The sequence below is a fragment of the Gadus macrocephalus genome, chromosome 8 (genome assembly GCF_031168955.1).
Source record: "Gadus macrocephalus chromosome 8, ASM3116895v1".
In the NCBI taxonomy this organism is placed as follows: Eukaryota; Metazoa; Chordata; class Actinopteri; order Gadiformes; family Gadidae; genus Gadus; species Gadus macrocephalus.
The window spans coordinates 13,533,490-13,556,027 of NC_082389.1; the positions used below are offsets into that span (position 1 = coordinate 13,533,490).

A 22,538-nucleotide genomic window follows, 5' to 3' on the forward strand; every position below is an offset into this window, starting at 1 on the left:
ACCGAGGTAATCTCGACAAAATCACATCCGAGATGAAATTACACAACGGGAGAACCATTCGTCAAGCAAATTCTACTCAACGATGGACGGGTTGTTACTGTGGTGGCCTCTATCCAGGCTGACAGAACAGGAAGACGTCCTGCATGGAGGGCTCTCTCTCTGCAGCACTGGCCTCATTCTCAGCTCAGGCTTCGAAACTCTTCCCTTGCTGACACCTCCTTGAGCCTCCACAATACACCAGAACCCACTCCACTAGAGTCAGTTCACATCATCTTCACAGCAAAGGACATCTGGCCAACGCAACACATAATTCCATACTGTTCATGTAAACCTTTCCTGCAGAATGAACAGAACACAGTCCGGGGGTCTATCCCCAATCTCTACCTGCAGGCGCCCCTGCCCTGAGCAAGATGTCCAACTAACCCCTACCTGCTCCTCAATGACATGCATCAGTGTTCCCTTTATAGCTTTAGGTTAGCCTCCGTCTTCCCCCAAATGACTCAATCGTCCCAGTTTAACCCTGACCTTTGAGTGTGTCCACGGTATTTGTGAGATCTGTCACCAGCACGCCGGCGGCTTTAAGGGCGGTGTCCAGCTGGTGGGTGCTGTCGGAGCCGGTACCTCCGCCCAGGTTGGAGAACAGCTTCTCGAGCTCCCGGAGTTCAGCGGCGTAGCCCTCCACCTACAGAGCATAGTCAGGGACACGTAGAACATCAGAGAGCCGAAGGAGATCCAGGATGTAGCACTCACGATGAGATAGTGCTTTATCACTCCCAGACGTGGGCGGGCCTAATGGTTTGTGGGCGATACCTGGGAGATGATTGGCTGGAAGCATGACGGACAGGTGGAGCGGTGACACCTGCGTCCCTGGTAGCCCTCCCTGCAGGTACACTGGCCCTCCGCGCTGCACAGGCTGAACAACGAGCCTATCGGGTCACATTTGCAGGCTGCAGGGAAGAGCGACAGTGAGCCAATAGAAACACGCTTCTTCATCATCACCACCTTTACAACCACACAATCACCATCACCACCACTACAACAATAACCATCTTCGTCATCATCATCATCCTCACCACCATGACAACCACACAATCACCATCACCACCACTACAACAATAACCATCTTCGTCATCATCATCATCCTCACCACCATGACAACCACACAATCACCATCACCACCACTACAACAATAACCATCTTCGTCAACATCATCATCCTCACCACCATGACAACCACACAATCACCATCACCACCACTACAGCAATAACCATCAACACCATCACCACTACAATCATCATCAGCAACACCATTACTACAACCATCATCACCACCACCACTACAACCATTATCATCAGCACCACCATTACTACAACCATCATCATTATCCCCACCACCAATACAATCATCATCATCATCATCACCACCACCACCACCACCACCACATCCATCACCTTCATCATCACCATCACCATTACAACCATCACCATTACCACCAACACTACAGATATCACTATCCCAATCATCATCAACATTACAACATCAACCCATGATCTTCATCATCACCACCATCATCATCCCCCCCCCCCCCCCCACGGCTCTGGTTCCTCACCCTCGCACGCGTCCGTCAGGCGGCTGTGGTAGGAGCCCTCGGGGCAGGCCTTGGGCTGCCCGTCCCGGCTCTCGTCCACACACTTCAGACACTCCCCGCTGAACGGGTCGCAGTGGGTGCCCTCCAGGGAGTCCCCGCGCCCGGGGCAGGCGCAGGCCTGGCAGGGCCTCTGCGGCCCCCTCTCCCCCAGGGGGTCGCCGTACAGACCGTTCCCGCACAGCTGGCAGCGGAAGCCTGGGTGGGGGGGGGAGGGAGGGAGCGCCGTCAGCATCCCTCTACACAACCCTATCGATAACTAAGAGGCTCGTCGACCCTGTGCATTGGTCCTTATTGTTGATTCAGTTGTACAGTGTTCCCCATTCCGGCCCTCACACACAGACGCATGCAATACACACGAAACTGACCAGGCCTACACGTCAACCTAATAACATGTTCTATATTTCTATCTACCCATCCATCCATCTATCAGAGGGGCCGTCCGGGGGTCGACCCACCAGTGACCCCAGGGGGGCAGTTGTCACACTGGACCTCCAGCGAGCCGGGCTTCAGGGAGCACCCCGCGCCCCCGGCACACGGGCACCTCGCGCAGGACAGCGGCTGGTTCGGGTCGCTATAGTAACCGCCGGGGCAGGCCTGGGACCTCTGCGTCTCGTCGGCAGAGAAGCAGTCGCCTAGGCAACAGGGAGGAGGAGGAGGAGGAGGAACCATTTCAACAGCGAGGTCAGTGATGATGAATTACTTTTGAGCGTTGAACCTGGTCCCGTCCTACAGGTGGGTGTGTCGTCGTGAGCGCGCCCTCACCTGTGTCGGGGTCACAGCTTCCCGCCTTACAGTCACATGGTTCGCAGGCGCCGAAGGCCCCGTCGGCGGGGGACGTGCGTTTGAACCCGGCCCCGCAGCGGCCGCAGTGCGCGCCCTGGTACCCCGGCTCACACACGCAGCTCTGCACCCAGGGGGCGGGGCCACCGGCGCCGCCGCCGCGCGCTGACATCAGGCTGACGTTGTCAAGGTAACCGCGCCCTGAGGATAATACAGTTGGTCGGGTCAGTAGGTTGCTTTTTTTTATTATTTTGACTCTGCTTCCTTTTGTGTTTTTATCTCGTCTGGTTCGGAATGATTAGTACAATAAAAGAAAATAAATAAAATAAGGTTTAAATTAAATCAATTAAGTCAACAAATAAAGAAGATGGAAATAAAGTGTTTGTAAGGTATATGAGGCTGATAGGAGGCTATAGAACGTCCTAATGCGCTGCGTGTCCATGTGTTGGACGCAGAGGCGTAGCATCAAACCAGAAGACCCGGCGCCACCGTACTGACCGTCCTCTCCGAACGTGGCCCGGATCCTGATCGCCGTGAGGTTGTGTAGGAGGGACTGGAACTGCAGCTGGGAGAGCTTGGGCCTCCACTTGCTGCCTGAACGCTCATCCAGCCTGAAGAGGGACATGGGAAGGACCACCATGCAGGAGTTTAGTCGCTGGTCGGCGTGTAGGATATTTTAAACCGGTTCCGCTGAGTGCTTCAGAGACGGAAGGGGAGACCCTCGAGAGACACCAGGGGGTGCTAAAGGTCCTTGTACAGGAGATCCCCCATGGTTTCTCATTGCAAAAGACTAACCCTAACCCTATCCCAGCTGTCAATCCCGCAGCGTCTCTGGGTGAAGTAATGACAGATGTCCACTAGGGGGCGACGTTGCGCAGGGAAATACTTGAGAAACGCTGTTGGCTTGAAAGGGTTATGTCTCTCGAGGTCAGCTGCTAATGAGGGTTAATCCGTCTTTTAAACTACTCTCAGAGGACATTTTCCTTCTCTTGTTACCTCCCACAAATATAGAAATAAGCCATAACAAATCTTTCACCCGTTGAGTAATGCACGCGGTAAGGGAGAGGGAAAATAAAACAGACATTTCTCAACTTGTCAACAATCTGTCTTTCCCCAACGTTCCTTTGGGTTTCTATGTCTCTATGACGAATGGAATGAGGCTTTTGCATGCCGGCTAAATATTGACAAATGGTTCTCTTGACAGCTGCGTCCTATGAGTCCCTCCCAATGGAAAACAAAAGCATATTCTCATTCGGTTGCATGACTGCCATCACAGCAGCCCTGAACAAGATGGGGCCGGCCCCGTGTTTGTCTGCAGACGGACGTCACGTGCGTAACGAACACGATGATCCAAGACAAATTGTTCCCTGTCCAGACAGCTGGGACAGGCGCTGTGCTCTCAAAGGAAACCTCTTGTTGTGTTTGGACAAGCTACCGGGGAGGGGTTCACGATGACGGGAGATTAGACGTAACTGCGGTGGAAAATACTGGCTATCAGGTTACTGGGGAGGGGGGGCCAACCTTTTCAACTCAATGCCCCAAAAAGTGGAGTAAAATAAAACAATAAAATTGCACATTAAAAAAAGTGTTGTGGCTCCATTGCGGTCTCAAGGCTCTAAGGTTCCCCAGAGCTTCTATGGATCTAGGTCCTAAGGGGGTTCTTAGGGTCCAGCCTGGGTCTAAGGAGGTTCGGCCCACCTGAAGCTGAAGGGGATCTTCTGTCCGCAGGGGATGATGGACCTCAGCTCCCCCAGCGCGGCTCCCACCCGGAGGCCGGCCCCCTCCAGGACCACGTCGTTGGTGGAGGGGTGGCGCACGCCGCGGTCCAGACGCAGGGAGAAGCTCAGGTTCTGGCCATAGCTCAGCACCTGGTTACCGAGGTAACGAGCTGGACGGAGCACACAGAACAGAGCAGGTGAGGAGAGGAGGAGAGGAGAGGAGGAAAGTAGAGGAGAGAGGAAAAGAGGAGGGTAGGATTGGAGAGGAAAGGGGAGAGGGAAGGGGAGGAGAGGAGAGAGGAGGGAGAGGAGTGAGGCGTGTCCTACCAGGGGCGTTGAGGTAGGTGGGCAGGCTGTTCTGAGAGATGACCTCCAGGTCCTCGTGGATCGGCACCCAGCGGAACTGGACCTGTGACGTCAACACCCCGCGACCCGTGCTCAACTGCCAGCCCTCCGGCCCTGCAGACCAACCAGCATGTTCATATTAACGAGCATCACAACATTAGCAACACAACCTTAGCATCACAACATTATTATCTTTGGACTTCTATTGTGGAGTAAGGGGGCTTTTATTGTGGAGTAGGGGGCTTTTATTGTGGAGTTAGAGGAATTCTTTACCATCAGTGAATTTGGACTCGATGGGGTGGGCAGCGTATCCATGGGCGACACCACAGCTGGAGGCGTGGCCATGGCAGAAACAGGAAGTGGACCGATCCACAGGCTCGTCTCTGAGGACAGCTCTGTTCACACAAACGACACAGTACTTTGAGTACTGCTACAGTACTACCGTAGTACCGCTTACATAGGGCCGACATACCGGTCGTACCAGCAGTTTAGTGTAACCTCAAGCAGGAGATTCAAGGAGCCGGTAGAGAGCAGCAGGAGGAGAGGAGACGATGAGCAGGAGGGGACCAGGAGAGAGACAGAGAGGGAGAGGTGGAGCAGGAGATGAAGAGGAGGAGGAGGAGAGGAGGAGGAAACATAAGCCGAGCGGACATTAGAGGAGCGGATATAAGAGGAGCAGGGTATGAGGAGCTGGGAGGAGAGGAGGGGAGGAACAGGTGAGAGCAGGAAAGAGAAGGAGCAGGATAGTGAAGGAGCAGCAGAGAGAAAGAGAGAGAAGAATCAGGAGAGGAGCAGGAGAGAGGAGCAGGAAAGAGAAGTAGAGGAAAGGAGCAGGATGGAGAAGGAGCAGGAAGGAAGGGTCAGGGTATGAGGAGGTGTAATCCTACCCTGTGCAGCCGTTGGGTCCGAGTGGAGCTCCGTTGGTGCAGCGGTCGCATTTGTCTCCCGTTACCCCCTCTTTACAGCTGCAGCGCCCCCTGCTGTCACACGTGGAGGCCACAGACCCTGCGGGACCAGAGGTCAAAGGTTATGAACCTTATCCTAACCATCCATAATGTCGTTCGGTTGCTATCACAGCTATCTTCCTGGGAGAAGACATTGTGGACAATGGGAGCGGCCCAGTACAACCCCAGGCCTCTACTGGTGGGTGCCGAGCCACATTAGCTGACACAATTCAGTGGCGACCAGCGGAGTGTATCTACACAGTAACCGCCATGCGGTTTAAAATGACTGGCGCTGCATGGCTTCAGTAGGATCACCTGCGACAGGCGTGGTCTCACCTGCGACAGGTGTGGTCTCACCTGAGGGGCTGCACCGGCAGGGGCTGCAGTGCTGCCCGGGTACCCAGCGGAAGAAGCCGACTTCACAGTGCTCGCAGCGCCGCCCGGTGGTGTTGCCGCGGCAATCCAAGCAGCGCATCCCCTCCGCGTCCAGCACGCAGTAGCGCGACTTCCGGTTGCAGTCGCATCGTTGACCGGCTGGAGCGGGAGAAACCAGGTTAAATAATTTAGTGATTTGGAACTTCAAAATGCTACGTGTTACCGTTTGTGAGTGCCAACTCGACATGGTAACTGTCCGATTACAATAACCACTTTATAATATTTTATAAATTTATTTTATATATATATTTTATTTTTTTTCACTGCTGCTGCAACAAACAAATTTCTCCTACGGGGGATTAATAAAGTTATATCGTATCGTATCGTATAACATGTCAATCGATATTAAGGTCTCCTAAAAATCTGGTGTAGACCGGCTTTGTTTTGGCACAGTCGTGGAAAATATATTTGGCGGCACTCCAGGATTTTTTTTAAGATACCTGTATATAGTGTCTCCAATTTTGAATAAGAACCCCTTGGCCTCACTTGTAATTCCGTTTTGGTGAAATCCTTGTGGAAGAAATTAATGATTATATTCTATGGTAACCATGATTATTATGAGGCCTAAATATCTAATGGTAGAAAACATTTAAAACGCCTCTGGATTCTGATCCAGGGCTTGACACGGTGCCAGGGAGTCTGGGGTCAGAGCGTAAGTTGGAACCCCCCACAGGACCAGGAAGCTACGGGGTGAATAATGCTGACCTTAGCCTGGTGTTCTAGATTATTTTGTTGACCATTCGCCCAGAGGAATTTATGATTGATTGTGGGCGGACACCTCAAACAAGAAACTGCTTTGTAAGTATGTGTGGATAAAGGGAACGCCGGGATCTGTGGACCGGCAGTGCTTTGCAAACTACTCGGCTTTGTTGTTGTCTTTTTTTAAAGATAAAGTATTTTTTGTCATACTTGCTCCGGACCCCTCGGTTTCTTTTCCTCTCTCTCAGTCAGTCGGAGTGAGTAGATCTCGGTTCATTCCACCACATCCTCAGCTTAATATCATTCATCTCCCTCTGTCAGATCTGAGACGTTTCCCTTACAGAACATCTCCCCCCCCGGGGCACGGGCTGTACAGGGCTGACGTAGGGCCGGCCCCACCCACCCACCCCTCCCTGCCCCACCCACCCACCCCTCCCTGCCCCACCCACCCCTCCCTTCCTCCAGACCCCACCCAAGAGCCCCGCCTCTCGTTAGCGCCGAGGTTCGAACCAGACGGTGCGGACGGGGTTGACCGGGAGTGGCCCGGGTCGGGCGAGCTACAGCGTGCCGGGTGGAGGAGACGGAGCTACAGCGTGCCGGGTGGAGGAGACGGAGCTACAGCGTGCCGGGTGGAGGAGACGGAGCTACAGCGTGCCGGGTGGAGGAGACGGAGCTACAGCGTGCCGGGTGGAGGAGACGGAGCTACAGCGTGCCGGGTGGAGGAGACGGAGCTACAGCGTGCCGGGTGGAGGAGGCGGAGCTACAGCGTGCCGGGTGGAGGAGGCGGAGCTACAGCGTGCCGGGTGGAGGAGACGGAGCTACAGCGTGCCGGGTGGAGGAGGCGGAGCTACAGCGTGCCGGGTGGAGGAGACGGAGCTGGCTGGGGGATCTAAGTGGTGTTTACGTGCTCGGTGGGAGCGGAGCCTCGCCGCACAGGGAGTCCAGGGGGCTTGTTCAGGGGGCTTTCACTAATGCCTCACAGATCAACGGTACGCCGGAGCGCTAAGTCCCTGCGGTTGGGTTCTCACGGTGGGCCAGGGAACATTACGTCTACAGGTGATGCCGCTGTTAGAAGTTAGCACAAACTCTCCTCATCAGAACAGTGAACTATTATGGTCTGGCATCTTTCATTTAGCAAACGCCAACAGCTGGAATTTACCGGGTTAGATCCCTAAGTGTCCACAGCCTACCTAAAGGTATCCTTGAGCAAGATGTCCCCCTGACCCTTACCCTGACCCTTACCTCGTTACAGTGGTATCTAATCCTTTAACAGCCGCCTACAGTGAATATTGAACACCTGAGGATGTAAACACTGGTAACATGCAGGATACAAGAACAGGAATTAAGATAGCAGACTGCACACACACACACACACACACACACACACACACACACACACACACACACACACACACACACACACACACACACACACACACACACACACACACACACACACACACACACACACACACACACACACACACACACACACACACACACTGCTTGGAGAGAGTTTGCTGTAACAATGGTAACGCCCATGGGACAGGGTGTGTTTACCTGTCCCGCCCTGGCAGTACAGAGAGTGAGACACACACACACACACACACACACACACACACACACACACACACACACACACACACACACACACACACACACACACACACACACACACACACACACACACACACACACACACACACAGTTGGAGAGAGAGAGAGAGCCAGAGAGAGTGGGAGACCCAGAGAGAAAGACAGAGACCGAGAGAGACACACACACACACACACAGAGTTGGAAAGACAGAGACAGAGAGAAACACACAGAGGGAGACAGAAATAGGCTGATAGTTGGAGAGGAGAGAGTTGGTTTAGCTCAATGTTGGAAGATTTACCGCAGAAAACGCGTGCCTTTACTTTCCGCCTCCATCTCTAACCTCACCCTTCATTCACTGTTATGTTGATATGATTACATGAAGCATTGAAACACTTTGATCGTTTGAATGGTGTTTCAATTTCAGTTTAACCGCCCCTCACATAAAATATCACACAAAACCTCTCAACCTACTATGTAAAACCGTATACTATGCAGTATGATACATAGTTTATGGTTTTATATACAATATAGCCTACACCATATGATATATAGTTTATGGTTTTATATACAATATAGTCTACACCATATACTATGTTGTATGATAGACTAGTATGTGGTTTTAAATAGTATATAAAGAAAAAGAGGAAAAGTAACGTTGTTAAGATAATCATCTGTCTATCAACACATAACGGTCTGTAATTAGCAATCAGTCACTTCAATGTGTCCACACGTGAACCTCCAGAACCAGTGATACTCACAGTTGTGCTGTGTAAACGTCCCGTGGACGACCACAACGAAAGCTAGAATCCCGCAGAAGTGGACCCAGGTCATGATGGAATAGCTTCAGTCCCAGGTTCTTGTGATAGGTAGTGTTAGATCCTGTGAGTTCTGGTGTATCCCGGGAGGCTCACAACTCTTATCCCGGCATGTGTCCCGGAGCGCTGCTTTTATCAGCCCCGCTGCAAGCTGCCACACGCAACACTTACTCACTGGTGATTCAAACACGCTCATAAACACTCACGCACACACGTTATACACACACACACACACACACACACACACACACCCACATTCAACCAGCCCTAAACCATTAACAATGAAATAGATATCATTTAACGTATCATTTAATAAAAGCCTTAATATGTACATATTCTGCAAGATAGATATAGTTTATACAAAATAATGAAGCCCAGAAGGAATTAAAAGAGAGAAAACATCCTGTCATTTTTTTATATATCTTTTAGGCACACTCTATGTACACAATAATCGACGCACTTGTTTGCACACACATGCTGTTTTTTCAAACACATACACACAATTATAAAACGTATAATCACAGACACACACTCACACACCTACAATCTTATACACGCACACACCCAATCATACCCACGCACGCATGTGCAAACACGCACACACACAATCACACTTAACACACAATCACACATGTGACTCACATGTGATTCAGTCGCACACACACATACACACACACACACACACACACACACACACACAGGAAACGGCGTGTTGCGTGGCGGCTGGCAGGACGGTCCACAGTGTTGCGTTGTTCTGGGACGTCCAGACGTTTCCATCCTCATTTCCATAAGGTCCGCACAACGGCCGGCTCTCAGCGGCGCGCTCCGACCCCAACACAACAGACGTCTTTGTTGCCGGGGTCCCCGAATCAGGTCTGTCCTGCTTGGTGATCTGGGTGGCGGTTCTACCCCCCCCCGCCCCTCACCCTTTCCTGCGCTCCCAGGTCTGGTCTGGTGAACTTTGGGTGACCATGGTTGACCTGAAGGCCCAGGCTCGGCGGCGGCCGTCTGGTCCGGTCTGGTTTGGTCTACAAATGGACGACCAGAGCGACTGGCCTCCAAAGACATGATTGGGCTAAACAAATATGAAGTGATGGGGGTGAAACGGCATTTTCATCCAGACTTCAGCTTGTCTGCCATCTACAGTCGGATAAGGGAAACCAGTGGTTCGGTGACCACTCCAAGTCTGGCTGGGTGGGCACCCAGTGTGTACCCAGCCAGACCTCAACACCACGCTTTGTAGTTTGGCAGCCATCGTCTGGTTTGGTCGTTTCGGGGTCTGGTTGGATCAGTCGCCCCAGCGGGACCTCTGTCTCACCGTGGTCCAGTTGGAGCGATCCGGCAGCACCCATGGGTGCTAGACTAATGCCGGTAAGCATTAGTCAGGTTCTGGTCGGTAAACACGGCGTAGATTAGCTCAAGGCCGTCGGTAAACAGTCTGGTGTTGGGTTATCACTCAGAGCTTTTTGTCTGAGTCACGGAAACTAAAGAAAAGGGAGAAGGGGGAGAAAAAGGGGTGACCTTGGCCTCGGACCCCGGTGTTACCCTTGCGTTACGCACCACAGAGCTGTCGCTGGCTTCATGTTGGACCCCACTCAAGTTACTATTTCTTAATCGTTAGTCATTTAGCAGAAGCTGTCATACAGCATGACTGACCGTTAATTCATATTTGAGTCATTCATAAGCAGGAGAAGATCATCTTGCCCAACGATGCTTCAGCAGACAGTGAGACTGACTGCTGACATTGGGGTGCGAACCCAGAAACTTTTGGCTAGTAGTTTGGCTAGAACTCCCTAACTACCACACTACCCCGTTTGTCATGTCTGCTTCTGAAAGTGTAACTTGGTCTTGTCTGCTCTTGATGTTAACTTTATCTCTATGCTTCCCGGAATGGTTTGCACTGACTCAATAATCTCCAGAGATGAAGACTTACATCTTGGATCATCTCCAAACATTGAACATATACAATAAATGATCTGTGTCAAGAGTCTATGCCTCAAGTCATGATTTCTTAACAGGAGCCATTGATAAACCTCAAAGCGAGTGTTCACTTTCAAGGGAAGGATTCCGACAGATCTTATCCTAAAGATTGAGGCGAGATGCAATCCGAAGACCAGAACTCTCTGGGGGAACGTTCTCTCTTGATGGATGCTCACCTTTCTGACACCTTCAAAAGGATTCCATGGTCCTGAACACATGACTCACCTAACGGAGCACCCTCCACGCCCAGGTGGACAATTACACCGCCAGCTAGCACGGACTTTGACCCTCCACTTCCGTCAGACTGGATTCTCATTTGTTTTTTAGTTTTTTTATAGGATCTAACCGTTTGGTTGGATGATTCGGCGTGTGCACACCCAAACACACACAAACACAACCATAACAATCTGCAAAGAAACGGCAGTGTAGCAACTGCAGTAGCTGCTATCATTGCTGTAACACGTGGAATTGGTTAGCCTAGCGATTGTTGTACTTGCACTTGGTTCTATGAACATCCTTTCTGTACCGACAGCGATATATTGATGCACTTCTTATGACAAATGTACTTATTGTAAGTCGCTTTGGATAAAAGCGTCTGCTAAATGCCCTAAATGTAAATGTACACACCCTATTGAATCTTACAATCCTATTATTTTAATTATTCATTTAATATCACTAATTTGCTTTCTTCAAATAAGATCTAAATACGTTTCAAAGCGTTGGTATCAATTAATAATGTAATATCCAGAACAAAAACACAGAAAACTCGGATTGATTAAATCCATGCGTTCCGTTTCTTCACAGTGCACTGCGGTCCTCCCACCTTTTGATCAGCGCGCTGACGCGGCCTGTTGCGTTCCTCGTGTCCGCGGGGCACGGAGACTGAGGCAGGCATGGCCGCCACACCCGAACCCTCAGACACTGGGTCACACACATCTGGGGCCCCGGGGCCTTCGGTTCTCCGCCACGCCCTGCGACGTGATCCGACAAGACGGTAGGACACACACATACACGCACACGCAGAGCCTGGAAGAAATAACAGAACCAGACAAAACACACAGACACACCTAGTCCCGGTTGTCATGACGACAACCAACCCGTGACCGCACCGTGTGTCAGCAGACCCCATCTGTCTGGGCAACTCCCCCTCACACACCTATTCACTCACGTCCGGACCGGAGAGGAAAGCTGTTCATAGGAACACCTGGCAAGGTGTGTACCGGTTAGGACATAGCTGTATGTCCTCTACTGGGAACCAGTCTGCTGTATCTCTTCTACTGGGTAAAACCAGTCTGCTGTATGTCCTCTACTGGGTAGAACCAGTCTGCTGTTTGTCCTCTACTGGGTAGAACCAGTCTGCTGTTTGTCCTCTACTGGGTAAACCAGTCCGCTGTATGTCCTCTACTGGGTAGAACCAGTCTGCTGTTTGTCCTCTACTGGGTGTAACAAGTCCACAAATATTATATAGATGAATATATATATATTTGCAAATATTCAGAACGTTGTAAACATAATTTTTTTATTCAAGTTAGCCACAAAAAGGAAGGTAGTAATGGTCTAGAAAGCAGTCTCATCTTGTGGTTATTTTTTACTGAAATACTTATTTCTGCAATATAATCCAACAAAGAAAAACAAAACAAGATCCAAACACGTGACCAGAGTGGTTCCTGTAATATTTTATTATTCAAATGTTACAATTGGATTTACAGGCAGGCAGGTACAAGCGGGCCTCTTTCAGGTCCTCAGCGGGGGGGGGGGGGGGGGGGGGGTGACCATGACCTTTTGATGGAGGACGACAGAGCAAGACATGAAGAAGGACTCTGGGAGACCTCACAGAACCAACTGCAGAAACACCGACGGCTTCATGTACTCAAAACATGTGACGGAGCAAACGGGAACACTGTTTAACGATGCGCTCTTCAAGAGGGATCTAACCGCCAATAGCAGACGCCAGCCTAGTGGCTGCATCAGTGAAGTCATCTCCAGCCCAGCCAATCACAACAAGGCGGAGGCGTACAAGGGGGTTGATCCAACCTATAGGAGGCTGGTGAATGAAAAGAGGGCGGTACCTCAGAGGGCGGAGTGACCGAACTTCATTAAGTTTTAAAAGCCACTTTGAAGGTTTGAGCGGGCCACATTTGAGCGGGCGGAGGTAGACGAACGTCTTGCTAGATGTTCTAGATGTTTCTCCAGGGGGGAAAGAGGAGCTGTATGGACCTGAAGGAGTTCCCTGCTTCTCGTCTGGAGTGACGGGGGATATGAAGAGGTGAAGATAAACGTGGAGGAAGATAAAGTCCTCAACCGGGACCGTGATTACAACCAACCTTTATATTAAGGCACAAAATGCTAATTAAACAAAGTTACCTAGAAACTTGTGTGAAGAAGCATACTTTCCTTGGACTCAAAAGCGTATAAATTCAGTAATATGATTGGTTAGGCAGGTGGTGGGCGGGGCCAAAAAGACCCCTGATCAGTAAAATGGTCAAAATAGGAACGCGAAAAAAGAAAAGTAAAATTAAAACAAAACAAAACAATACATTTAATTAACTTGAGACCACCCATAATAAATCAGTACACAGGAGATATTGGCGTAGCTATCGAGCAGCGACACAGAGCCATGTATACAAGCAAGCATATTATAACATACCACAGACGTTATCCATATTTATATATTTATATATATTAGCTGGAGATTTGAGTTGATGGGTCTTTCTGATAAAAGATAATAGTCTAGCGGTTTTGGGTGTCAGAGCTTTAAAACAAAACAAAAAAACTAAAATAAAAACCTGAATTATTTAAGAATATATTTACACAAAATAACAAACTCCTCACTCGACGTCAGAATAAAAAACATTCACACAAAAATAGAACATTTGAAATAATTATTAGCACCAGTGTATCAGATAAAACGTTTCACTACGCAAAATGTACAAAGTTGCATAGTGTTTGATTGAGCCTGGACACGGGGGTGGGGGGGGGGGTGGGGAGAGGAAGCGGGCAAGGTCGAAGGTTAAAGGTCATTAGCGACACGAAGGAGACAAGCGAGCAGCTTTCGCAGAACAACACCGAGCTTGACTTTCTAGAAATCTGTTTGACCTCTGACCTTTGTGATTCTCTGTGGGAACGTGAGGCGGTGAGGAAGTGGCTGAGGAAGAGGGTGAGGATCAGGGAGGTGTGAATACTGAAAAGGGAGAGAGGGGTGTGTCCCTCTATCTCCTGGCTGTAGTGTCTTCAGGACAGAAAGACAGACGACAGTACAGTAAAACTAGAGGATTCCTTCAATGCATGCTTTCTAGTAAGAAAAAATAAAAACAAACCAAAACAACAAACATGGTCGATGAACAAAAACAGTTCATGAAACTGTCAGTTGAAACCACAACCCACAGACGGAGTCAAACAGGAGTTCTGGTCCGAGTCACGTCCGTTATTCGCGTTATTTTGAAATATCGGTTTGGTTCCGGTTCCGCTGAATGGCTGTTAAACTTCCTTTGAACAGTCTGGGTGGAGGGGGTGGAGGGTGGGCCGAGGGTGGGGGGTGCAGTCACAGTGTATGTGTATGTGTGTGTATATATATATATATATATATATATATATATATGTGTGTGGATGCTCTAGGCTCAGAGGCACGTCGGGGGTCCGCCGCGTCGCACGTTCCCCCTTCAACCGCTGTCGTCTCAATGTAGGAAAAACAAAAAGCGTGCGCTTTTATTTTGAAAAAAAATTGTGAACACTGCACAAAACTCTGCCTCTCTCTCTTTCTCTCTCTCTCTCTCTCTCTCTCTTTCTCTCTCTCTCTCTCTCTTGCAAAAAGACAAGACGAACCAACCTATCAAATAATTAAAAGTAAGGGTTTTGGTACAACGGTGGTGGCGTGTATGTCGTTTCTGTTGCCGGGGTGATTTTGTGAGAGGGATGGGGTTGAGGGGTGGGGGTGAGGGGGGGTGCTCGGGATGGAGGAGGGGGCATGTGTCTGGGTTAGGGGGGCGGGGTTAGGGCTGCTCTAGGGAGGGCGTGTTGAAGCACCCCTCCGGTAACGTGTTCTTGATGTCGTTGAGGTTGGCGATGTCGGCGCGGATCTCTCCGATCTGCCGGTCGTAGTCGTTGATCATCTCCTCCTGGCCGCGCGCCACCTCGTTCAGCTCCGCCAGCTTCCTGTCCAGCTCGCTGGTGGCCATCTTGGCCTTGGCCTTCTTCAGCGACTCGGCGATCGTGTTCAGCTTGGTCAGGTCCACCTTGTCGATGTTGCCTGTCAGGGGAATCAGGAGCTTTAGTTTAGCTCAAACTCGCCCTATTCACTATCGTTCAAAATCATTGATTTGTCAATTATTTTCTGTGATGAATCACTAATTATCAATCATATTTTCTCGCGAGTTGAACCGGCCAATTCACATGCTTTATTAAAGGCTTACATATCTTTCAGTTATTATCAATCAATCAATGTTTGGCTAACTATAACGGCTAATTTGGGTTATTTCTAAATACAGCTCCTATTTCATAGTTTCAAAATGTTTTGAGTTTTACCCTCTGGTCAGAGATTAAAACTAGGAATGAATGAATTATCTCCAAAGCGAAACCCTGGTCACTGGTTTTGGCGTCCCCTTGAGTCTCAACTGGTTTCTACTGGTGAATGTCCTGGTGCAGCCTGCACTTACCCAGCTGCTCCAGAAGGGCGGCGATGGTTCCCAGTACAGTCTTGACGGCGCCCTTTGCCTTACGGGCATTGTCCTCAGCCTCCTTGGCGTTGTCCGAAGCCTTGTGGGAACATCGAGCAACATTAAAAATAGAACTAACGGCTAGCTTACACATTACACTCAACAGTTTTATACATTACAGCTAGCACTAGCAGCTAGTTATACACATTACGGCCAGCACTAACACCTGCTTTACGTTTTTAGCCAACACTAACGCGGCTTGTACATTACAGCCAGAACTAACAGCTAGTTGATACTTAAGAGCTAGCCACAAAACCTTGTTTTACACAGCTAGCACTAGCACCTAGTTTTGCTCAATAAGGCTAGTACTAGCACCTAGCTTTACACATAAGCCTGTGAGCGCTGCGTCGCGGCGTACCATGCCGGCCATCATCATGTCCTGGTCAGCCTCGGCCTTCTTGCGCCCCAGCTGGTCCTCGGCGGCGCTGAGCTGGTCCATCAAGGTGCCGACCTCCTTCTCCAGCACTGTGGTGTCCTGGAAGGCCTTCTCCGCATCCTGCTTGGTCTTGGCAGATCCCTGCGCAGAGGACCCGGCATCAGGCACGGCTGTCTCTCTCTCTTTCTCTCTCTGGGTGTAATAGGGTCTCTCTCTCTCTGGGTGTAATAGTCTCTTTCTCTCTGGATGTTATAGTCTCTGTGTTTAATAGTTTCTATAACTGGGTATAATAGTCTCTCTTTGGGTATAACAGTCTCTGGTCGTAATAGTCAATGTGTAATAGTCTATACCTGGGAATAATAGTCTGTAATAGTCTCTCTCTCTCTCCCGGTGTAATAGTCTCTCCCTGTGTAATAGTCTCACCCCCAGTGTAATAGTCTCACCCCAGTGTAATTCTCTCTCCCAGTGTAATAGTCTCTCTCCCAGTGTAATAGTCTCTCTCCCAGTGTAATAGTCTCTCTCCCAGTGTAATAGTCTCTCTCCCAGTGTAATAGTCTCTCTCCCTGTGTAATAGTCTCTCTCCCTGTGTAATAGTCTCTCTTCCTGTGTAATAGTCTCTCTCCCTGTGTAATAGTCTCTCTCCCTGTGTAATAGTCTCTCCCTGTGTAATAGTCTCTCCCTGTGTAATAGTCTCTCTCTGGTACCTTCTGCACGGTGCTGGCGATCTTCTCCGCCTCCTCAGCCTTGGCCTTGGCCTCACGGGCGTCGGCAGCAGCGTTGCCTAGCGCCGCTTCCGCCTGCCGCGTCTTCTCGTTGGCCGCAATGATGGTGGCGTTGATGAAAGGGATCTTCCTCATGGCCTCCTCCGCCGCCGTCTTGTTGTCGTTCACACGCTGGTCGAAGTCTGGGGGCAGGAGGTAGGGTCACAAACGGGGACAGAGGAAAACACCAGCCCGGCCACAACTACAGACCAGACCAATAGACAGGACATAGCTACAGACAAGACAGACAAGCAGTCAGACTCAGACAGACAAGCCACAAGGCCGACAGACAGACAAGACAGAAGGAGACCGGATAGGCAGGAGGTCAGGTTGACAGACAGACGGGTACCTCTGAGGTTAGCCAGGATGTCCTGAGCCTCCTGGTAGGTGGACCTTCCCTTCTTAGCCGCCTCTTCAGCCTGAGCTTTAGCCGCGTCGGCGCGTGCCAACAGCTGGTCTGCCGTCTGTAAACAACATATTCAGCATTAGCACCCGCTAACAGTATGCTAACAATCCAGCATTATCCCCTGCTGACACTAATCAACAGTTAAAAACCAACGACAGTGTTCTGAAGGAAAACTAAGGCTCATGACATTAACCCCACCCCACTGGGAGAGTAACAATGACCACAACAAACCGACCACAGCCAAGTTTAGCACCACCTTGACACCATCAGTCCCTCGGTACGAACCTTGACCTCTAGCGGCTCATCCCTCCCTGGTCACAGTAGACTAGACACAACGAGACCTATGTGAGTGGGGATAGGCCCAGGAGGTCCCCGGTTCGATTCCAGCCTTCTGACGCTACCTCCTACCCCCTGTTATTTTGTTCAATCACAGTACGTCTATGTGGATGAAAAGAGTCAAAGCCATGACGCAACGTGACCCTCCCCGTTGCCGGGAGAGACGGCCGTTGAATGAAGAATGGCCTCAGTGTCTCCGTAGGCTAGCGCAGCGAGCTAGCGCTATGTATAGCATCGCCACACTGACGGCTAGCACGCGCCCCTGCATCACCCATGGAGGCTAATATTAGACAGAAGGACAGATAGACAGATTCTCTCTCCCTGTATGAGGTCATGATGACGGCAGCCTTCAGCTGGTTGATAACACCAGCATTAATGTCAGTTTTAATAGATGGGGGATCTTTTATTTTGAAGTCAAATTTGGGTTGACTGGGTCTGAGGGAGCTATGATTCAAATGTTTGCGACTCCATGCGGTGACCTCACTGTCACGAGGAACATGCTGATGCCTTGCTCAATGACCCATACTGTGGCATGACACAGTATGTGTATATGTATGTAGTATTTCAAATTAAGAGCGGGGAAACTCCATGTACCTGTTGTTCCGACTTGCCCTTCTCCAGCAGCTTGCGGACTTCCTGTTCCTTGGGCTTGAGGTCGTCTCTCAGCTCGTTGTAATCCTTCTCCGTTTTGTCGATCAACTTGTCCAGGTCCGAGGCCTCCTTCTGGATCTTACTGGCCTCGTTCTGAACAACACACACACACACAGTTCTGGTTCACCTTCTGACACACACTCATTCACTCTCTCCCCCTTTCCCTCCCCTCTCCCCCACCCTGTTGTACAGCCCCACTAGCCTCAGTCTGCCTGTGGTGGTGGCGGTGGTACATACCTCCAGGGCCTTGGTGTCATAGGTGGGCAGGCTGGTCAGGTTGGCCATCATCTGCACCGCCCTGTCCCCGGCCTCCTCCGCCTCCGCGTGGACCTTGTTGGCCTGCTTCTCCAGCGCCTTGGCCAGCTCCTTGGCCTCGTTGTACCTGTAGACACACACCTTGAGCAACAATCCCCTTTCTACCAACGCCACAGCGATCCATCCTGTCAGCCTCATCTCAGACTTCCTCTGAGCTGTGCAAGTCAGTTCAGCCCCCTGTGTGTGTGTGTGTGTGTGTGTGTGTGTGTGTGTGTGTGTGTGTGTGTGTGTGTGTGTGTGTGTGTGTGTGTGTGTGTGTGTGTGTGTGTGTGTGTGTGTGTGTGTGTGTGTGTGTGTGTGTCCCTCTCTCTCTCCCTCCCTCAGGAAGTTGGATGACATACTTCCTGTTGAGCTCGTCGATGTCCTGGCCGGTCTTGCCCTCTCCGTCCAGGGTCTTCCTCAGCAGGTTGTAGGCCTTGGTGGACGTGTCGTTGGCGTCCTTAGCGATCTTTTCGATCTGGTCGGCGTCCATCTTGTGCCTAGAAATAGAGTAAGTGATGTCATTATGTTAGGATTAATCTCAAGACCATCGCAATCAAAATCAACCAAAAAAAAAAATCTTAATTCAAATCCCAAACCCTAAATACAATAAAGTCCTTAAAAAACAGAAAGACATCCAGAAAGGACCTCTGAACCCATGGGGCACTTCCTGTATGCGTTTGTGATGTCCCCAGCGAGTGCTGATCTTACTTGTCGGCCAGCTTGCGCGCCTCCTCGGCCAGCAGGGTCATGTTGTTGGGGTCTCCAGGGAGGGGGGTCGGGATGTTCTGGGAGACCAGAGAGGAACCCTGTTAGTACAATACTGAACCACCACCCCCAGTGGGTTAACAAAGGGACTAACCTAGTGCTGTCAGTTTACCGTGTCATTAACGGCATTAACGCAAACCAATTTTAACTGCCTGTCCACGGTCATGCCCCTACCCGATGTCAAGTGGACCGGGTTGAATTCACTGCGGGTCTCTCTTCTTACTGTCCTTCTGATCTCACTAAAAGGCGAGCAGCACGAAATCAAGGGATATTTAGAATATAAATAAATGTGCGATTAATCGCGAGTTAACTATGACATTAATGTGATTAATCGCGATTAAATATTTTAATCACTTGACAGCACTAGACTAAACCCAAGTCCAGACTACTCTCAACCCTTCAGGGGCTAGCAGTGAACAGTGTGGAAGGCTTTACAGTCGGAGTGGGGTTCCCAGACCAGACCGGGATCAGCCCAGCTCAGATCATAGCAGATCTGAGGTGGTCTGGTATGATCGGAACTGTACCTCAAAAATACATTTTTGAGGTCTATATTTATTATTCTCACATTGTCAATATATACCTATTCTCCGAAGTTACATTTTAATTTTAATTAATTATATTCTCCACTGCCGCCCATATATCCCACCATGGATTACTAGAGTCCATCTCGGGTAAGACCCGACTAGACCAGATGCCGCCACCGCCACCACCACCACCACCGCCGCCACGGTTCCTCCTCCACCCACCACGTTAGCGATGTCGCTCCGGGCCTTGTCCAGCTGGGCGCGGGCGCGGTCGATGAGCTCCTCTGCATGCTGCACGCGCGTGCGGGCCTTGTCGGCCTGCGCCCCGCTCTGGTCCACCGTGCTGCGGATGTTCTGCAGGCGGTTCCACTGGGTGGTCAGGGTGCCGTTGATGGAGGCCAGCCGCTCCAGGAGACCCTTGTCCACGTCTGGGGGGGAGAGGGTGGGAGAGGGTGGAGAGGGAGAGAGAGAGGGGGAGGAGGAGGAGGGGCGGGGGAGAGAGAGAACACTAGTAAACACACTGCAGACTATAAACGGTACACCGGTGGTGGTTGAGATGGTGTGGTGATGGGAAATAGGGTGGTGGTCGAGAAGGGATATAAAGTGGGGGTTAGGGAGGTGACGGGGTTGTGGTAAACACTGATTGGGGTGGGGGTGATGTGGTAGAAGGTAATGGGGTATACGGTGGTTGTGGTATGCGGTGGCGGTGACGGGGTTGTGGTAAACACTGATTGGGGTGGGGGTGATGTGGTAGAAGGTAATGGGGTATACGGTGGTTGTGGTATGTGGTATATTGTGGTATACGGTGGAGGGGGCATACGGTGGTACCTTTGCTTGTCTGGGCCTCCTCCAGCAGCTCCATGATGGCCCTCTCGGCCTCGCGGAGGCGCTCTTCGAAGGCTGCGTCGCTCGACTGGTCCTTGCTGGAGTTCAGGTTGTCGATCAGGTTCTGGAGGTCGTGCAGCTTCTGCCTCTGCTGGTTCACCTGGGTGGGCGAGGTCACGGTCAGCCACACACACACACCAACAGCCTGCGTGCCTTTAACCTCACCGGGCCGAGAGGAGCCGCCTCCACCCAGCCCCCAGCGGGCGGCCAGCCTCACCTTGTCCCGGACCAGGCTGTAGCAGTTGGGACACTGCTGGCAGCCGGGGGCGGAGCGGTTGTAGAAGTAGTTCTCCTCACACATGTCGCAGCGGGAGCCCACGAACCCGGGCCGGCACTCGCACCGCCCGTCCTCGCGACACTGGCCCGACGATGAACCCTCGGGGTCACAGTCACACGCTGTGGGGGGGGGGGGGGTCACAGAGAGGTCAGAGGTCAATACCAGCCGAGTGTGTTTCTAGGTGTGTTGCATTTAGCATTCTTAACTTTTAATTCATTGGAAAAACACTTTGGGGCGTTCTCACGTTTGCAGCCCGACAACCCGAAGCCAAAGAAGTTGACCTCGCAGCGTTCGCACTGTTGACCTGCGACCCCCGGCTGGCACTCGCACTGCCCTGAGGTGATGTCACACAGGCCGCTGGTGGAGCCGATGCGATCACAGCTACACCTGTAGAGGGAGAGATGGCATCACACACCGACACTGATGGGAGGGGGGGGGGGGGAGAAAGAGAGAAAGAAAGAAAGAGACGGAAAGAGAGAAAGAAAGAAAGAAAGAAAGAAAGAAAGAAAGAAAGAAAGAAAGAAAGAAAGAGACAGAGAGAAAGAGAGACGGAAAGAAAGAAAGAAAGAAAGTGATAGAGAGAAAGAAAGAAAAAAGTGATAGAGAGAAAGAGAGACAGATAGAAAGAGAGAGAAGGAAGATGACTGAGCAGAGATGAGGAGAGATTAGGAGCGAAGGAGAGAAAGAGGAGGGGGAAGGAGGAAGAGGAGAGGGGAAAGGAGGTCTGACGAGGGGTAAGAGGTGAGGAGAGGAAGAGGACAGGGGAGAGGAGAGGGGATGGAGCAGAGGAGAGCGTGACGGCGGGAGGAGAAAAGACGATAGAGGGGGCACGGTGGTACCGTTCACAGCCGGTTCCGCTGGCCAGGTTGTAGAAGCCGGGCTCACACACGCTGCAGTCGCGGCCGGAGACCTGGGGCAGGCAGGGGCACTGGCCCGTCACCTGGGCACAGCTGGTCTGCTGGCCCTGGGTCCCAAGGGGTGAGCAGGAGCAGGCTGGGGGGCCAGGTTAGACATGTTATGTTTATATGCATGTGATGCCACATACAACTCTGAAGTATAAATATGTTTAAATATGCTTGAACTATATTGAAGAGATACAATATATTATACTTACTAAAACATAAAATGTACTGATTTTATCAGCGGGGAAACTACTAATTATGTAATAGTAAAATTAATATAGCGTTAACAGTGGTAACACTATCAATACACAGACAAACACATTCACAAAAAAAACACTGCAACCACAAACACACACTAACCACACAACACACATCCCCACACACCTTTGCACTTGTCTGCGGGGCTGGGGGCCAGGGCGTTGCCGTAGAAACCCTCCTTGCAGCGGTCGCAGAAGAAGCCGTCCGTGTTGTGGATGCACTTGAGGCACTCGCCCGTCTCACGGTCGCAGTTGCCCACGGCGTTGGGGTCCATGTTGTCGCTGCACTTGCACGCGCGGCAGGCCCGCACCGCCCCCTTCTGGCCCAGCGGGTCCCCGAAGAAGCCGTCGTCACACAGCTCACAGCGCTTCCCTGGGGGGGGGGGGAGACCCTGGGGTTAGGGGCTGATGACGCGTCCGTCTAGGCTA

General features: G+C 51.0%; 2 protein-coding genes across 2 annotated transcripts in view; both read right to left on the reverse strand.

The window, feature by feature from the left end:
* The window catches only part of lamc2 (laminin, gamma 2), an 18,523-nt gene extending 8,632 nt beyond the window's left edge, over positions 1-9,891 (reverse strand). Inside the window, exons 1-12 of the mRNA XM_060059202.1 lie at positions 8,924-9,891; positions 5,793-5,969; positions 5,379-5,496; positions 4,765-4,886; positions 4,474-4,605; positions 4,127-4,316; positions 2,927-3,039; positions 2,411-2,629; positions 2,104-2,280; positions 1,610-1,843; positions 811-947; positions 526-682 (exon numbers count right to left, since the gene is read on the reverse strand). Coding sequence (XP_059915185.1) covers positions 526-682; positions 811-947; positions 1,610-1,843; positions 2,104-2,280; positions 2,411-2,629; positions 2,927-3,039; positions 4,127-4,316; positions 4,474-4,605; positions 4,765-4,886; positions 5,379-5,496; positions 5,793-5,969; positions 8,924-8,996 — 1,849 coding nt within the window. The 5' untranslated portion in view covers positions 8,997-9,891. The remainder of the gene's footprint in view (positions 1-525; positions 683-810; positions 948-1,609; positions 1,844-2,103; positions 2,281-2,410; positions 2,630-2,926; positions 3,040-4,126; positions 4,317-4,473; positions 4,606-4,764; positions 4,887-5,378; positions 5,497-5,792; positions 5,970-8,923) is intronic.
* Positions 9,892-12,616: 2,725 nt separating this feature from the next.
* Positions 12,617-22,538, reverse strand: part of lamc1 (laminin, gamma 1) — a 50,163-nt gene continuing 40,241 nt past the window's right edge. The window contains 15 exon segments of the mRNA XM_060059201.1: positions 12,617-15,206; positions 15,613-15,712; positions 16,031-16,189; positions 16,753-16,952; positions 17,159-17,273; positions 18,146-18,295; positions 18,440-18,584; positions 18,859-18,996; positions 19,208-19,284; positions 20,011-20,216; positions 20,617-20,773; positions 20,891-21,069; positions 21,195-21,337; positions 21,790-21,943; positions 22,237-22,482. Coding sequence (XP_059915184.1) covers positions 14,950-15,206; positions 15,613-15,712; positions 16,031-16,189; positions 16,753-16,952; positions 17,159-17,273; positions 18,146-18,295; positions 18,440-18,584; positions 18,859-18,996; positions 19,208-19,284; positions 20,011-20,216; positions 20,617-20,773; positions 20,891-21,069; positions 21,195-21,337; positions 21,790-21,943; positions 22,237-22,482 — 2,426 coding nt within the window. The 3' untranslated portion in view covers positions 12,617-14,949.